The sequence below is a fragment of the Prionailurus bengalensis genome, chromosome A3 (assembly GCF_016509475.1).
Source record: "Prionailurus bengalensis isolate Pbe53 chromosome A3, Fcat_Pben_1.1_paternal_pri, whole genome shotgun sequence".
Lineage (NCBI taxonomy): Eukaryota > Metazoa > Chordata > Mammalia > Carnivora > Felidae > Prionailurus > Prionailurus bengalensis.
This window is the reverse complement of record NC_057354.1, coordinates 30,502,789-30,520,192: the sequence shown is the minus strand read 5'-3', so window position 1 is coordinate 30,520,192 and position 17,404 is coordinate 30,502,789. Positions and strand designations below refer to the sequence as shown.

Below are 17,404 nucleotides of genomic sequence, written 5' to 3'. Positions count from 1 at the left end.
CAGAATTACTCTAAGTTTGCAGAACCTTAAATAAAACATGTTTTTCAATATGTTCACACAGAGGCTAAATGAACACCAGAGTTAATTCACAGATAATGATCTCCAAGGCTATACTGACTACATTGTGATGAGATTACAACATATAGTACTTGCCTTACATTTAGCAAGTTCAACAGGACACAAAACCAGCCAGCTGAACACTGAACAGCTCTCCCCTGAAGTGGCTCCCAGTAAGTGACACGGGGAATTTCAAAAACACATGGCAGGTTTAACAAAGCTATACTGAAGAGCAACTTAACTGCAGCAAATCCTCACTGCCGTGGACATGTCCACTTTTTTTTATATGTATCTTTCCTTAGTGGTTACTAGTTTCGACTAAATTTTTAAGGATTTATCTTGATGACTTAGAAAAATACACTCATCCTTCCTTGCTTTGATTTGGGTAGTACACCATCATAAAATTGAGTAAGTCTCTTAAAAAACAAAAGTTCACAGATCCCATTGTGCAATGTTCCAGGAACCCTCCCCAGGTGATCAGGGGATCTTCAACAGCTCAAGGAGTGCTCCAACGGCTCCAAAATAACCCTGAAAAAAAAGTACACCACAAATGAGAGCAATTTTCCTTAGACTTATTTAAATTACCATAAATATGATTACTAGTGTTAAAGCCAACAGTGCCCTTAATTCCCGATACTGAGCACCTATTTTGCTGAGCTCCAAGGAGCTCCCAGGCTGAGGAGGAGGGCTGGATGTATAATGTGAGACCAAAACCCACGGTGAGGGCTGCAGGAGCTATGAGGCGCATGGCAGCTCAGCTCCCTCTGGAAAGAGCCCATACCTGGGCTGCCTCCTGCAGAAGGAGGACGTGAGAAGCAGCAGAGGCCCGGAGCATTTCCAGACAACTAAGGGAAGGCGGGACCTGAAGATTGATGGGGCAGGAAGAGCTGGGGGGGTGGGGGTGGGGGCGGCAGGGGCAGGTCACGGAGGGGGAGGGCCGGACTGGGCTGGGGATGGGAAGGAGAGCAAGAAGAGATTCGGACGGACTCAAGACCTGCCTGAAGGGGAAGAGGGCAGCAGGGAGGCTTAGGTGTCCCCCATACATCTGGTGACAGCCACGAGGGTATAGGAGCAAGAGACGTGGCGAGCAAGAATGGCTTCCATACAGCACGTGCAAGGCCGGAGTGCCCCAGGCAGCCAAGCAGCCGCACCCAGGAAGTAACTGGATGTCTGCATTTGGAGCAAGGCAGTGGTTGGGGCAGCACTGGCAGAGGTGGGCAGCAGAGGAGTGGACGACCGTGCCCTAATGGGACATGAAGAGGGGGGACACAGACAGAAAAGCACCATGTGAAAGAGCAACAGAAGAGCCTGGAGAGAGAGCAGAGGCATGAGAGCGAGAAGCAGCAGCTGAAGGAGGACAATGCAAGCCCATCTCCAGAAGTAAGTAGCCAAGGTCAAATACAACCAAGAACCAAGACATGAAAACCCAAAAACAGACAAGAAAAAGAAAAGGACTATAACAGAAAAATGAGACAAAATCCACACTGGTAAAAAGACAGTGCCTGCGGGCCTCAGAGAACAGTCCTACCAGGATACAGGATCCGTCAAGGTCTCCAAGGGACAAGATGCCACAGCAAAGTCCTTTAAGAGTCTCATGCTCTACTGACTGAGCTAGCCGGGCAGTTAGCAAAGTCCTTTAAGAAAGACAAAAACGACTGAAAAAGCAAAGCGGGAAGATCCTGAAAGACATGCTGACGGATTGCAAAGAACGTGCTAATGGTCTCTAAATATCATAAATAACTGAAGTCCACTCCGTTTTCCAAGGAAAGCTTCTCCAAGAAACGTGGCCACACAAGAGAGAAGCTGAAGCCTCTCCTCTCACTCTGTTTCTTGGTTTTAAAAACAGCCAGCCACACGATGAGCATCCTGAGAGGACGCCCACAAGTGCACCAGCTGGCGGAGGGGGGGCTCAGGTGGGCTCACCGGCAGGCACTCGTTTTAGTGGCTGGCTACGCACTCTGTTTCCCGTGGCCTTCTGGATCTTTTATTTTGCAAAAGAAGAGATGAAGTTAACCAATGTAATGCGCTCCACTGAAGACCCAAGACCCACCACTGAGCAGAAGGTGTAAGTCGTTACAAGCTACAAAATGCTGAGATGAGAACAGCAAAGGCAGACAGAGGGCAGAGAGGAATCTATACAAAACTTTCACTTCCTGACTTCACACGGGAAGAGCCTTCATATGTCAGAGCCTAACATATCAAATTTTCACAAGTGCGGCAATCAACACTGGAGTCAGAAGCCTAGATGCAACTGGAAAAGAGACAGCGGGGCCAGCAAGCATAACCAGAGAGGAACATGAAGTCAGCAGGCAGTAAAAATGACAAAACGTAAAACCAAGACTCCACAAAGTGTTCAAATTATAACTGTTACGGTGTGAAGACTAAAAAAAAGAAAAGTTAACCTAAGAAATGAATCTCCACCTTCCGCCTAGGAAAGTTTCAAGAGGTAGAAATGGAGCAGGAGGAAAGTTCTACTGCAATGTAACATTAAAGAGAGTTTCTTTTTATTCTAACATAAAGCAAAATAGAACAGGTCAAAAATCACAAAAAGCAAGATGTATATAAAAGATATAAGAAACTGAAAGATAATTTGGTACCGATTTATTAATAACATTAAAAGCAAAAAATGTTTAAGCGTACAAATTGACGGGCAGTAAATAAGCCAGACAGATCTCATGCACAGCAGGACAAGCAAAGCCAGTAATAATGCAGCACTATCACATCAGGCCAGGTGGCCGCACCAGCGACCACCTCCCAGCACATAAATGTATCAAAGTGACCAGCTGTAAACCTTAAACTTACACAATGTTACACGTCAAATTTATTCAATTAAATTTTTTTTAATAAAATAAAGTTAAACAATTAGATGACTAACCTTTAAGCTTTGATAAGGGGAATCTGTACACCTTGAATTTTAACAATGAACTTAATAAGGGCACTTAAACAGGAAAAAGAGCAACTTTAAAGGAAAAGGCAATCCCTGTAGCACTTCAAATCTTATTCTGCCGATTCCTATAAATACTGTTAAGTAAATATCCACAAACAATTCTGAAAAATGTTTGTGATAGCACTAAGATCCAGCAACACTGGAAATAAATAGTTCAAATGCCCCACAAGCAAGGGGACAGAAGAGAGGTTCCCCTCCATAGCTATGGTCCTATTTTTTTCCCCAAACTGGAAAAATAGAAAGGCACTTTCCCATACAGAATTTCAGGTGGAGCAATTCAATGATTTTCTTCCATTCTGTCATTTCTAGCCTGTCTAGGTATGAAGTTCTTATGTGGTTCTAATCTTAGAATGTATTTCTCTGTTTGTTTTCAGAACACAAATCTTATATAAGTGGCACATGAACTGTATCAATACACAAAAGCCAACATCAAAATGAAAAAAGCAGAACCCTGAGTAAGTGCATTTACAAAATGTAATGGGAAAAACATAATGGATGGTTTGGAAAAAAGTAACACTAGAAATATAGGTGAATGTTTATCAAGGTTTTTTTTCTTTAGAATTGCTAACGTTCAGGGGTGCCTGGGTAGCTCAGTTGGTTAAGTGTGTCCTACTCTTGATTTCAGCTCAGGTCATGATCCCACAGTTCATGAGACTGAGCCCCTCTGTGCTATCAGCACAGAGCCGGTTTGGGATTCCCTCTCCCCGTCTCTGTCCCTCCCCAACTTGTGTGTGCTTGTGCTCTCTCTCTCAAAATAAAGAAATAAATTTTTTTTAATCTTAAAAAAAATTGCTGACATTCACAGTTAACCAAAAATTTCCCTTGCATTAAATCAGGTAAGAAATTGCTTTTGAACATTACAAAGTTAAACCCTGTATCATACATCTACAAAAAATTAAGTAAGAACTGCAGTGCAGTCCATTTCACATCTACTTCGAGTTCCAAGCGGTGGGAACCGCATGCCCTTTACACTCGTAACACATCGCGAGAAATAAGTCCGCTTACCTCGTGTTCCGAAAAAAGTGCTTTCAACTGCCCCTTGGACCAATAATCCAAAGCATATGCCAAAAGTCGCATGGCGATCGTATTAATTCTCAAGAAATTTCCAACAAATACCACCTGGTTAATGTTCTGAGCACATTAAAAAAAGGTAATTAGTTTTCATCTTAATTTCTGTTCTCTCGTAAAAGCTACCCCAAACAGAGCACCACGTGCATAGTTTTTAGCAGCAACTTGACTGCTGAGCAAAAAATTTAAAAAGTATTTAATCTAGTTGGTCCAAGGCTACTTAAATTTGAACCCAGATAACTCTGGACCCACCTCAAGCCATGCCAGAAAATGTCACAAGAGAATACAAATTAGGAAAAACATTTGTATTAAGTATGACAAACAGTAACTTCTGGTAAAAGTTTTATACAGAAAAGTAAAAAAAAAAAAAAAAAAGAAAAAAAAGTAAGACCCCCAATTCAAACAAAGGAAAGCGACACAAATAAGCAAATTATACAAGAAATATAAGGGACAAAAATTCAACCTCACCAGTAATCCAAGAGAGTAATATTTTAAACCTACTAAAAGCTAGCAGCAGAACAACTAACTGGAATTCTACCCCAGCGTGAGTAAAGTTGTGGTAACACCAACCCATTCGTTCACTGCCTAAACAGATCTAAGTTAATGCGGCCCTGGTGCAAAGCATCTTGGCAATTCCTACCAAAACGCATAAGCACAGTCATATTCTCTACATGAGAGACCTCGCTCCTGAGTAAGTCCCTCATCAAGAGTAAAATTCAACCAGGGCACCTGGGTGGCACAGTCAGTCGAGCGTCGGACTTCGGCTCAGGTCATGATCTCACGGTCCATTAGTTCGAGCCCCACGTCAGGCTCCGTGCTGACAGCTCGGAGCCTGGAGCCTGCTTCAGATTCTATGTCTCCCTCTCTCTCTGACCCTCCCCCGTTCATGCTCTGTCTCTCTGTCTCAAAAATAAATAAACATTTTTTTTAAAAAAAGAGTAAAATTCAAAAGAAAAGCTTCACGCTTAAAAATGCCTTACTGCAGAACGATCGCTGGCGAGCAACCCACACCCAGCTCTACGGGAGTGACTTATGACACAGAAACAAACCAAGAACACAGCTGTGTAATTTTAAATACTTGAGTAAAAAATGTCAATTGGCACGTACACTGACACCAACTAATATATCTTATAAAAGCACAGGAAAAGGAACAAGCGATAAAGAAAACAGTAACATATTCAAATGAAGAATGTTTTTAATTACTTGATGCTGATACAGTAGCTTTTTAATTAAAAACGAGACAATCCCCTTTTGTGCCTTTCGAAGTTTCTTTTTTAAGCCGCATGCCTACACGATCCACTGAGCAGAGTAAATGTAAGCAAAACCACGTGAGCAGGGACAAGTGGCGGAGCCGCAGCATCGGGACCCCGGGGAAGGCCGCTCTCGGTTCTTTCATAGCCCTGTACAATGCTGCTTGACCCGAATGCTACAAGGCAGCACTGTAAAGAAGCTGAAAGCACAAAGACAGCTCGCGGCGGCGCACGGGGCGGGCGCTCCTCGGCTGCCCGCTCTCTTCTCCCGGCCTCGGTGACTCCTCCGGATGCCTTCCCGGGGACTCCGGGCTCGATGGGACTGCTGTCCACCCCGCCTACAACCCCCCCGCGCCCCCCCGCTGCCCCCATCACCCGGACTTCTCACTGCCTTCCTACCTTCCTACTTTCCCCTCAAAAGACGTGATTTTACTTTTACATAGTGGCAATATTTATCTTCACTGAGGAAAAAACATCAGTTAAGAGCAGTCTACACTTGAAGAGCTTTAACATGACCAATGAAACTCCACCCCATACAACTATATTCAGGTACTGTGCGGACAAGACAGACGTTGTACACAGGGCTGAGGCCCACTTAGTAAGTTCTGTATTCTCCTCAGAGCATCTAAAGAAATCCAGGTCCCCTTACTTCATTAAGGGCACACATTCTTGCTATTGAGCCAATGTTGTTGGTGATGGTGATCAACGTTGCTCTGGCGAGGTCCTCTTTACTGACAGCCTCTCGCTTCTCCTTACTTATCATGTTTCCAAAGCTGTGAAGGAAGAAAAAAAACATGCGGCCACTGAACCAAAAGGCAACACAGCCCAACGGACCTTGAATGTTACTCTACTGAGATAAATGTGACTTTTAGGGCGACATTGTTCAAATCTTCAAACCATTTATTACAAAATAACAGAGCATCTGTTCAAAGAGAAATGCAACTTGGAAGAAACCGCTCAAGCATTCTGAATAAGTAAATGCCTTTCCCCACAGCTCCCAGTGACATCTAGCACTGATAACAGATCTTTGTACGTCTAGTTAGGACCTCATCAGATCCACTCTAAGGCGCCACTGTGCCTTCCGCAGCCAGAGGACAGCTCCAGGGAGACACCTCTATTGGCAATTCAGTCCCAGCTGCGCAGCCATACCAATCAGCTGAATGGTCACGTTCGCAGCTCGGAAACTGCTTTATCAGAGTAAAGCAAAGTGGCGTCCCAGAGTCAACTACGGAAGAGGGTCAGATTTCCCTAGAAGGCCAAGTACTTCAAAGTACTTGTAGAGCAGCTCTGCTACATTAATAACCGATCAAAACACAAACCCAATCAGAAAAGGAAGTGATTAACAGTGCACAAAAGCTGCAAATTCAAACGTAAAACGTGCAGCATTTACAAACTCCCTGAAATTAGCACATAAGCACATATATATATGGTCCTTTACTATCATTTTAAAAAATCACGTGTGGGTGCCTGGGTGGCTCAGTCGGTTAAGTGTGGTTCGTGAGTTCAAGCCCCACATTGGGCTCTATGCTGACAGCTCAGAGCCTGGAGCCTGCTTCGGATCCTGTGTCTCCTTCTCTCTGCCCCTCCCCCACTCATGCTCTCACTCTCTCTCTCAAAAATACAATAAATAAACATTAAAAAAAATTTTTTAATGTGTCCCAATACAAAAAAACAAGTGTTTCTAAATAACTGAAAATAAAATTTTTTTTTTTTTATTAAAAATTTTTTTTTTCAACGTTTATTTATTTTTGGGACAGAGAGAGACAGAGCATGAACGGGGGAGGGGCAGAGAGAGAGGGAGACACAGAATCGGAAACAGGCTCCAGGCTCTGAGCCATCAGCCCAGAGCCTGACGCGGGGCTCGAACTCACGGACCGCGAGATGGTGACCTGGCTGAAGTCGGACGCTTAACCGACTGCGCCACCCAGGCGCCCCTGAAAATAAAATTTTTAAAGAATTCCATTTACCATGGCATCAAAGAGAATAAAATGCTTCGAAATATATTTAACAAAAGAAGTGTAACAACCATACACTGAAAACTACAAATATAACTTTGGAGAAAGAAAGCAAAACTCTAGGGGACACCTGGGTGGCTCAGTTAGGCATCTATCTCTTGATTTCAGCTCAGGTCATGATCTCAGTTTGTGAGATCAAGCCTGCATCTGGCTCTGCACTCACAGTGGGATTCTCTCTCCCCCTCTTTCTGCCCCTCCCCTCAAAACAAACATTAAAAAAAAAAAAAAATTCTAAATAAATGGAAAGACATTTTATCTTGGATCAGAAGACTTGATAATGTTAAGATCGCAATACCCTCCAACATGACCTACAAATTCAACAGGATCCCTATCAAAATCGTAAATGCCTTTTTTTGCAGCCACTGACAAAGTGATGGTAAAATTCACATGGAGGGGCTCCTGGGTGGCTTAGTTGGTTGAGCATCCAACTTCAGCTCACATCATGATCTTGCAGTTCACAAGTTCAAGCCCCACATCCGGCTCTGTGCTGACAACTCAGAACCTAGAGCCTGCTTCGGATTCTGTGTCTCCCTCTCTCTCTCTGCCCCTCCCCTGCTCATGCTCTCTCTTTCTCTAAGTAAAAACATTAAATTTTTTTTTAATTCACATGGAAATTCAAACTACTGATTCATGCTACCACATGGATGAACCCTGAAAACATGCTAAGTGAAAAGAAGCCAGTCACAAAAATCTCATAATAGGACACCATTTATATGAAGTGTCCAGAACAAGCAAATCTACAGACAGAAAATATATGAGTGTTTACCAAGGACTGAGGTAGAGGAAATGGGAAGTGACAGCTAATGGATAGAAGGTTTCTTTCTGGGATGATGAAAAGGTACTGAAATTAGACTATGGTAATGACTGCAAAATTCTGTAAATATACTTGAAACCACTAAAATTTACACTTTAAACAGGTGATATTACAGTATGTAAATTATAGCTGGATAAAACCGTTTAAAAGGAAAAAGATACATCCAATATTTAATATCTTATTCCTGTCTTTCTCAGAACACACACGCCCCCTTACCTGGATGCCACAGCCCAGCCCGGCAGTCCAAACCTCTCATAGTCCCCTCCATAAATGTCTCGAACTAGTTTATCCACTTTGGTGCTATCTCCACGAGATGCCATTTCCAGAGCCTCTTCAAAAGTGCTGCAGCCGGTGAGAAGACAGCAGAGACCAAAAAAAGTTCCTCCTCCAAGACTGATTAAAAACAAACAACACAGTATTAGAACATTTTAAAAATAAGAACGGGAAGGTAATTATTTATGAACGGGAAATTATATCCGTACATCAACCCACTCTTGCCCTAACCCAATCCTGCAGATGCCACTGGCAGACAAGACTGCAGAAAGATAAACTCAGGGCGCCTGATACATACCTTGAAGGTACATACTCACGTGAGCCAAAAACAGTGAGGCAAAACACTGGGCCCACCTCCCTGCCTGCGCCCCCAGTGCAGTATGGGCATCTGCTGAGTGTCAGGAGCTTTGGGCGCAGACCTGCCCGCCACACACCCAGGCCACGCTGACACCTCCTCCCTTTGTCTCTCTAAGCCCCCTGTCATCCTGGCACATCAGTCCCCCACCCCGCAAAGAACTTCTCCATTAATGGTTTTCTCCCCCCAAATTACTCCTCTCATTCTGTAATTCACACCTGTTAAAAAACCTTGTTTATTCCAAACCCCAGCTCCTTGTTTTGCATCTAACGATCTCTAATCCTTAAATCACAGCATATTCACTCTTGCCTGCCACTCACTTCTCCACCCCTTTCGGCTTACCCTCCTCCAATCATGTTTCTGTTGCTCAGCACCTCACCTTCTAGATCTCAGACCATCCCGTGGGTGTGTGTGTGAGTGTGTGCATGTTCACATGTATGTATAAAATCCAGGCCAGTTTCAAAGCTGGGATCTTGCCTTGTCGTCTCCTTATAGATGCTAACTAGTAGCTTTGGTAACTTTATGGTATATGCACATCATATACTACCTGAGGGCAGGGACTGTGGGCTTCAACAAATCTGCCAATTAAATATTTTACCGAACTATGATAATGAAATATTGAACAATACAGATTAAAGTCAAGCAATCAGAATTTTCAAAGAGAAACGATATTTGTTTGCATAATTCCAGAAAAAAAAAAACACTTTTCACATAATTTTTTTTTTTTTACTTTTCACATAATTTTAACACATTCTTAAAGGTGTACTTATATGTAATACCTGAAAACTCAGTTTTAGCTCATCACGATATCAAGAGCAATGACCTTTATATAAAAGACCTACCTGGTACCCGTGACCCGCTTGTAATTATCTTTGGAATATACTGCTAAAATGCTAACCCCAGAGCCAATGTTCACCAGAAGCAGAGGGTATGGATTTTTCAAATCAAATGGTAACTTCTGACATTTCTCAGCATCAGCAGGGTTTTCAAAGTAATAGCACTGTGACCGTCCATTGAATCCAACTGAGTCAATGTATAAAATTCCTTTTATTAAACAATCTAGTTCATCAAGTTTGCAAAGCTGAAGGTCACCTATCTGTAATGAAATAAAAATATATTCAGACTTTCTAACAAGCCAAAAATAAAAACTCTGCTTAATAAGGCACCCCTCTACATTAAACAAACCATAGAAGTGCTCACAGATGTGTACTATTCGTACATATGATTTACAGAACAAAGCTGGAGACAAAAAACATAGGGACGATCTGATTAGACAGACCCAAATACACTCCACCTACAAACCACTGCAGCAGCCAGAGAAATGTGCCCAAAACCCAAGCAGAAAACAAGATGTCTACTCACAGGGACCATGAGTCAGGAGCACAGGTGAGATCACCACCTTATTAGAAAGCCAACTCCAAGAAATTCAAGTGACTCAAACACCTGGTGACACATGGCAGGAGCCACAAGGACTCAGACATCTGCCCTCTGAACAACCATCTTCGAAGCTATAGAACAGTATCAAACTAGGCCTCACTTTGTTATTAATAAACAGACATCAAAGGGCTGCAAAGTATATAATTAGAAGGTAATAAGGTTTTTCACTATCTAAAACCAATTACAGGGCACCTGGGTGGCTCAGTCGGACACGTGTCTGACTTCAGCTCAGGTCATGATCTCACAGTTCATGAGTTCAAGCCCCTCATCAGGCTCTGGGCCGACAGCTGAGAGCCTGGAGCCTGCTTTGGATTCTCCCTCTGAGTGCCCCTCCCCACTCACACTCTCTCTCTCTCTCAAAAATAAACTTTTTTTTTAATTTTTAAATAAATAAAAAATAAACCAACTATAGTCCCTGGAGGATGAGAAGATTTTAGCAGTATCAAAATTTACAAGGGTTACCAGTGTAATCCACTTAAATAACAGAATGATTATTATTCATATTAGAAAGCAACGTACAGGATCAATTAAGAACGAAAAGGATCTTCAGTCATTAAGAACTGAGGTGGGAAGAACTCCAAGACATGCTGTCAGTCAAAAAAGCAAGTTGAGAAACACTTCATAATACGTGACCCTAACTAACGTGCCTATGTGTAAAGCCAAGTTTACATGCACCTGTGTGTGTCATACAGTCATGCAGAGAACACTAAAAAGATACATAAACTTCTAACAGTGGTGACTCTGGAGAGATGGCATAAAGAAACATCTCCACTTGGGGCACCTGCGTGGTTCAGTCAGTTAAGCATCTGACTTTCACTCAGGCCATGATTTCCAGGTTCATGAGTTCGAGCTCTGTGTCAGGCTCTGTGCTGACAGCTCAGAGCTTGGAGCCTGCTTCTGATACTGTGTCTCCCTCTCTCTCTGCCCCTCCCCTGCTTGATCTCTCTCTTTCTCTCTCAAAAATAAACATTAAAAAAAAATTCCCCCCACTTTACTTGCTGAACTTCTAACCCACATGAATGTTTACAAGCACGTACACTCCACCTATGTGACAAAGGTAAAAACTGCCTCCTAACCCCCTTAACAGCACCTACTTCTGTTTACAAGCGCGTCCAGCCCTGCAAGTCCTCCCCGTTTAAGTCAACTCTCACTTGATTATATTTCTACTCAATTTATTCTGATCCACAGCAAAGAGGGAAATTAACAGGTAACTTCATCTTAATCCTTAATCCCTAAGTAAGAATATTAAATTACTCCTCTGACCAAACCCAAACCCTTGAAGTATTCATCACTGTCCCTATGGCACCTGCTCATGCCCTCTCTACTGAGATGAATTCAAAACCAACTTCCTGCATGTGAATCTGAATTTCCTCTTCTGTATCTCCTTTTTTGTATTTTCATTTCATCACTTTACACTGGTAGCCTAGTGGAGCCCAAACAGTTGGTCTCCTTTTTCTTTCTACAGTTTTTTTTTCCTTTTCCTTTCTAGAATTCCTGTCATCCTGAAGTGTCCTGCTAATTCCTAATGAATCCCAGCCCCTAAGTGATAGACGAATAAATGCATAGCTAATTTCATTAACGCAAGGTATTCATAACATAATGTGTTACACCAACAAGCAAACCCAGTATGTTAAGAAATTTGATTCACATTAAAAGTCAACGCACATTAAAAGTAGGGACGCCTAGGTGGCTCAGTCAGTTAAGCGTCCAACTCTTGATTTCAGCTCAGGTCATGATTTCAGTCATGAGATTGGTTGTGAGATAGAGGCCCATATCGGGCTCCACACTGAGCATGGAGCCTGCTTAAGATTCTCTCCCTCTGCCCTCTCCCTGGCTTGCACTCTCTCTCTCTCAAATTTAAAAAAAAAAAAAAAAAAAAAAAAAGGCAACAAAATAAACTCAGTATTTTGAAAAAATATTCCACTGTGGTTTATTAAATACTAGTTACTCTTAATGCACAAAGAGCATTTGATAGGCATTTCATTTTCCTATAATTTTCAAGGACAGCACTGGTGCATTCAAATGAGAAACCCGAAAGCCTAAGAACCGATTTCTAAGGTCTAAAATTCACTTTGCACCGTCCCCTTGAATTACCATACAATGCTGAACCTCTGGAAACAGCCTGAATGGTTTTCAAATATGTTCCAAAGGGCATCTATACAGGGTCCTGCAAAAAGTTTTCTCCTTTACCCATCAGTTATGATCCAGAGTCCACTATGAGGCTTCCACAAAGGAAGGGAACCGTCTCTACTCCAACTAAACTTCCTCTTTCCTCACTGCTGGAAGAGAAACCACTAAAACCCAACCACCAAAAGAAATTCAGGCAAAGAATATTAAAACTTGATAAAAATTCATGTCAATCCTATATTAGGATTATGGTCAGTAACAGGAGAAAGTCAGGAGAAAGAAGACAAAGAAAGAGGATGTCACAAACCACACAATGACACATGGAGAAAAAAAGAAAGGTAAAACAACAAAGGCAAAGGCAGAATCTCTAGAATAACATTCTCATTAGTGGCATTAAAAACACAATCACTGGGGATGCCTGGGTGGCTCAGTCAGTTAAGTGTCTGACTTCAGCTCAGGTCATGATGTCATAGTCCATGAGTTCGAGCCCCTCATCAGGCTCTGTGCTGACAGCTCAGAACCTAGAGCCTGCTTTGGATTTTGTGTCTCCCTCTCTCTGCCCCTCCCCTGCTTGCCCCTGTCTCTTTCTCTCTCTCAAAAAGTAAATAAACACACAAAAAAATTTTTTTTTAAAAACCATAGTCACTGAAGATATTTTCAATCTATTCTGACCCTGAAAGTCAGAGTTTTGGCCAATTCACTTGTCTACTCTCCCACCTACCCCACAACCACATCCACCCCTCAATGGACCTAGCCTCAAGGCCTTGCACACAGTGTTACTAAATGAAAACAAAGTCAGGCACCCACTGGCACTCCCCCAGCATCCAGACGTGATTCAGAGACACATATAACAAGAGTGCAGAACAGTACACATCAGAAGGCATTTGGGGAGAGAAGGCTCTGCTGTTAACCATTTCAGACTAGCCCTGAGACCAAGAGGCCACTGCTTTGGACCAGCATTCCTTGTTTTTTTAATAGTAACCTTGCCAGGAAACAATTGAGGGGGACAAGAGAAATTATGTGGTAGACGAAATTGGAAACAATTTTTTTTTTTGAGAGAGAGAGAGAGAGAGAGAGAGAGAGAGGGCACAAGTGAGTAAGGGGCAGAGAGAGAGAGAGAGAAACAGGGCTCACCCAAAGCAGGGCTCATGTTCACTCCATGCAGGGCACAAACTCACCAGAAGTAAGACTCGAGTTCACCCAATGTGGGACTTGAACTCATGAACTGTAAGATCATGACCTTAGTCCAAATCAGATGCTTAACGACTGAGTCACCCAGGCGCCCCTGGGAAAAATTTTATGACATGAAATGACTTTTTATTTATTTATTTATTTTTTAAAGGAGGCTCCATGCCCAATGTGGGGCTTGAACTCACGACCCTGAAATCAAGAGTCACATATTACACCAACTGAGCCAGCCAGGTGCCCCAAAATTGTTTTTCCAATCTCACTGTTCAAGATTTTTAACATTTTTTATTTTAGAAAAAGAGAGTGTGAGTGACCGGGGGAGAAGGGCAGAAGGCAAGAGGGGGAGGGGGAGAGAGAGAGAGAACGAGAATCCCAAACAGGCTCCACACTCAGCACAGAGCCTGACACAGGACTTGATCCCACGACCCTGGGATTGTGATCTGAGCCTAAATCAACAGCGAGACGCTCAACCAACTGAGCCACTCAGGTGCCCCAAGATTTTTTTTAATAGTAATTTCTATACCCAACATGGGGCTCAAACTCATGACCCCAAGATCAAGAGTCACACACTCTTCCAAATGAGCCAGCCAGATGCCCCTCATAGTTTTCAGACCTAATGACCTGTTCCTCGTAGGTAGTTCCTCAGACTGCTTATCACAGCTTTATTATAATCTCTAGATGGCAACTCCAGACTATGACTCAATTTACATCTCTCTAATCTTAATCGGGTGAAAACTCAAGTTCCATTAGAAATGGAAATGATTCCACCACTTGCTACTGGTATTATTTTTAACGATCAGATTACCATAAATTGTATGTAAGCTAAAAAAAATACATACTGTGAGAAAATCCTGCTCAAATTTGTACGCTCCACCTCCAGTGGCACAAAAGACAGTGTGAAGACTCGAGAAGTTTTTATCTCTGCCCATCTGAATAAAAGCAGGCATGTCATGAGTGGGAAAGCGTATAAAGTGCAGATTGCCCTTGCGTCCACACAGAGTCAGGTCCTTCAGCTCCAGGTGCACATCCCGAATACCTGTGGACCCATAAGCCACATTGGAGGTCAGGTACTTCCGAATGCTTTTAAGACTTTCCACCTCTTCTTCTTCTTCTTCAGCAGTGATGTCTTTGGGTTCAAAATAAACCAGCTTAACCAGGGTTCCACCAATATCCAAGCCAAACCATGGAAAAACTAAATGGGAAAGGAAAAAAAAAGTCAGAAAAGACTTTTGGGAAAAGAAACAGGATTCTGTCTGATCTGGAAAATACTTTAAAAAAAAAGTCACTGGCACAAAAACAGACACTCAGATCACTGGAACAGAATAGAGAACCCAAAAATGGACCCACAAACGTATGGCCAACTAATCTCTGACAAAGCAGGAAAGAGTATCCAACGGAATAAAGACAGTCTCTTCAGCAAATACTGCTGGGAAAACTGAACAGCAACATGCAGAAAAATGAGCCTGGACCATTTTATTACACCATACACAAAAATAAACTCAAAATGGATGAAAGACCTAAATGTAAGACAGGAAGCCATCAAAATCCTCGAGGAGGAAACAGGCAAAAACGTCTTTGACCTTGGCCACAGCAACTTTCTTACTCAACACATCTCCGGAGGCAAGGGAAACAAAAGCAAAAATGCACTATTGGGACCTCATCAAAATAAAAAGCTTCTGCACAATGGGCGCCTGGGTGGCTCAGTCGGTTGAGCATCCGACTTCCGCTCAGGTCATGATCTCGTGGTCTGCGAGTTCGAGCCCCATGTCGGGCTCTGTGCTGACAACTCAGAGCCTGGAGCCTGCTTCTGATTCTGTGTCTCCCTCTCTCTCTGCCCCTCCCCTGCTCATGCTCTCTCAAAATGCTCGAAAATAAAAATAAGCATTAAAAAAAAAATTTTTTTTTTTTTAAAAAGCTTCTACACAGGGAAGGAAACAATCAGCAAAACTAAAAGGCAACCAACAGAATGGGAGAAGATATTTGCAAACAACATATCAGATAAAGGGTTAATATCCAAAATCTATAAAGAATTTATCACACAAACTCAACACCCAAAAAACAAATAATCCAGTGAAGAAATGGGCAAAAGACATGAATAGACACTTCTCCAAAGAAGACATCCAGATGGCCAACCGACACATGAAAACATGCTCACAACATCACTCATCATCACAGAAATTACAAATCAAAACCACAATGAGATACCACCTTACACCTGTCAGAATGGCTAACATTAACAACTCAGGCAACAACAGATGTTGGCGAGGATCCAGAGAAAGAGGACCTCTTTTGCACTGCTGGTGGGAATGCAAACTGGTGCAGCCACTCTGGAAAACAGTATGGAGGTTCCTCAAAAAATTAAAAATAGAACTACCCTATGACCCAGCAATTGCACTACTAGGCATTTATCCAAGGGATACAGCTGTGCTGTTTCAAAGGGGCACATGCACCCCAATGTTTATAGCAGCACTATCAACAATAGCCAAAGTATGGAAAGAGCCCAAATGTCCATCGATGGATGAATGGATAAAGAAGATGTGGTGTGTGTGTGTGTGTGTGTGTGTACACATACATGTATACACACACACACCACATCTTCTTTATCTTTTATGTATATAAATGTGTATATATATGTATATATATACATATCTTTATCTTTTATGTGTGTGTGTATACACACACACACACACACACACACGCACACGCACACACACACAATGGAGTATTACTCAGAAATCAAAAAGAATGAAATCCTGCCATTTGCAACTACGTGGATGGAACTAGAGGGTATTACGCTAAGTGAAATTAATCAGTCAGAGAAAGACAAGTATCATATGGCTTCACTCATACAAAGAATTTAAGATACAAAACTGATGAACATAAGGGAAGGGAAGCAAAAATAATATAAAAACAGGGAAGGGGACAAAACATTAAGAGACTCTTAAATATGGAGAACAGAGGGTTACTGAAGGGTATGTGGGGGAGTGGGCAAAATGAGTAAGGGGCATTAAGGAATCTACTCCTGAAAACATTGTTGCACTGTATGCTAACTTGGATGTAAATTTAAAAAAATAAAAATAAAAAACATATTTTTAAAAATGTGTTATTTCAAAAAAAGTCACAAAGATCAGGAAGAAAAACATCAAAATATTGAGTCAACCCAGCCCTCTTGCACAAATAAGCCCAAACTACACATTCATTTTTTAATGAAATATTAAAAAACAACAAAATGACTACCCATGAATCTCAACTTTGAAAAAAAGAAAAAAAAAGATTGAGAATGAAAATCTACATCCTTCCTCTTGGCTCAAAGAAATGTTGAAACTTTTCAGAGCTCTGGTTTAGTATGCAAACTAGAAATAGAGGAAATTTCCAACCTTATGTAACATGTAAGCTCCAGTGGTCAATTTCTCAAACCCTGATGTCCCCAAAATAAAAGGTTTCAAAGGACTTTATGGTAACATATTTTAGAGTTAATATCTGTTCCCAAAAAATCCTTCCCAAAAAATAGCTTCAGGAGATCAGATCAAAATGGACTGCACAGACTGCCTTGCCCTCCTAGCTTAGATCGCAGAAATGACTAAAGATACAGATTTACTGATGTATTATTTTCCAAAATAATTCCGGGAAACAAGAAATGATAGGATCAGCAAAACTAAGTTGATAAGGGCAGTAACTGTCCAGAACCCTAAAAAGAAGAATGCTATAAAAAACAAACAAACTGGGAATAAACAAACAAACAGTGCCTGGGTGGCTTCGTTAGCTGGGCATCCAACTCATGATCCCAGGGATTAAGCCCCTCTTTGGGTCTGCACTGAGGAGGGAGCCTGCTTGAGATTCTCTCTCTCTTTCCCTCTGCCCCTCTCCCCCACT

At 42.1% G+C, this 17,404-nt stretch overlaps 1 protein-coding gene across 3 annotated transcripts in view; it reads right to left on the bottom strand.

Annotated features, from left to right (window-relative positions):
* Positions 1-15: 15 nt before the first annotated feature.
* PANK2 (pantothenate kinase 2) overlaps positions 16-17,404 on the bottom strand; it is a 31,575-nt gene continuing 14,186 nt past the window's right edge. Inside the window, exons 2-6 of one of the 3 annotated variants that reach the window (XM_043602818.1) lie at positions 14,371-14,723; positions 9,622-9,875; positions 8,368-8,544; positions 5,972-6,095; positions 16-585 (exon numbers count right to left, since the gene is read on the bottom strand). In XM_043602818.1, coding sequence (XP_043458753.1) covers positions 535-585; positions 5,972-6,095; positions 8,368-8,544; positions 9,622-9,875; positions 14,371-14,723 — 959 coding nt within the window. In that variant the 3' untranslated portion in view covers positions 16-534. Of the gene's footprint in view, positions 586-4,009; positions 4,136-5,971; positions 6,096-8,367; positions 8,545-9,621; positions 9,876-14,370; positions 14,724-17,404 lie in introns of those variants that run through there. The other 2 variants (XM_043602820.1, XM_043602819.1) reach the window with 2 other exon arrangements.